We start from the raw sequence: 827 nt of genomic DNA on the forward strand, positions 1-827 counted from the left end.
AGAGACCTCGGCTCTTCTGTGGAGATCGGAGTGAAATGTGGGTGAGAAGGAAAGCACTTTGCCTATCCTTAAACGTCGGCATAACAGCTAGAAACCTGCCACGGAGGGATCCTGGGTGCAGATCAGCTGAGGGCACAAGTCCTGCTTACAAGTCTTTCTGGACGCTGGCTCCGAAAACGTGAAGATTTTTGATAGCTACTTCAGATATTCTGTTAAGTATAACATTGACGTGAGGACTTTGTTACCTACCCTTTGCTGATACCCTCGTCCTAATCAATTTAATAGGTTTGCATCCTTTTTTAGTATGAAGACCTTACTTGCTTTAGGGATTGCAGACCTGGAGCGCCCCACCACTATCTGGTGGTGCCAGTGGAACACATGGGAAACTGCAAAACACTGGAGAAAGAACACATACCTTTAGGTAAGAGTGCAAGTGTCTGTTTGAAGGAAAGGAATTTCACACAATCTTAAATAATGTGTCATCAAGTAAGTTATACTTCTGAGCACCATGTGGTTGAGGATGTAAATACAGAAATAGATGGTACGAGTCAGTGCTGGCAGAGACTTGCCCTTCCTGGGAGCTTCATGTGCTATTCTAGAGTAGCACATTTTGTGTGCCATGTTAGAAAAACACTGTGCTAGTGCATGAAATCTGTTCTGTTTGCATGGAGTATAGATGCCTCTGCACTTCTTTGGAACTGCAGCTTTATTTTTAAAGCATTTATGTGATGCTTTATTGCATTTTCTTAGGCATATGTGCAAAAATAGAGAAGAATTTTATTAAAATGTATGTTTTAAAACAAGTGCTACATTATTTTTCAGGGAAA

At 41.4% G+C, this 827-nt stretch overlaps 1 protein-coding gene across 1 annotated transcript in view; it reads left to right on the forward strand.

The window, feature by feature from the left end:
* Window positions 1-303: 303 nt before the first annotated feature.
* Window positions 304-827, forward strand: part of HINT3 (histidine triad nucleotide binding protein 3) — a gene marked incomplete at its 5' end in the record, with an annotated part of 4987 nt that continues 4463 nt past the window's right edge. The window contains one exon of the mRNA XM_010011620.1: window positions 304-421. Within this exon, the coding sequence (XP_010009922.1) occupies window positions 304-421 (118 nt within the window). The remainder of the gene's footprint in view (window positions 422-827) is intronic.

This window comes from Nestor notabilis, unplaced genomic scaffold (assembly GCF_000696875.1).
Source record: "Nestor notabilis isolate BGI_N333 unplaced genomic scaffold, ASM69687v1 scaffold13933, whole genome shotgun sequence".
NCBI lineage: Eukaryota > Metazoa > Chordata > Aves > Psittaciformes > Psittacidae > Nestor > Nestor notabilis.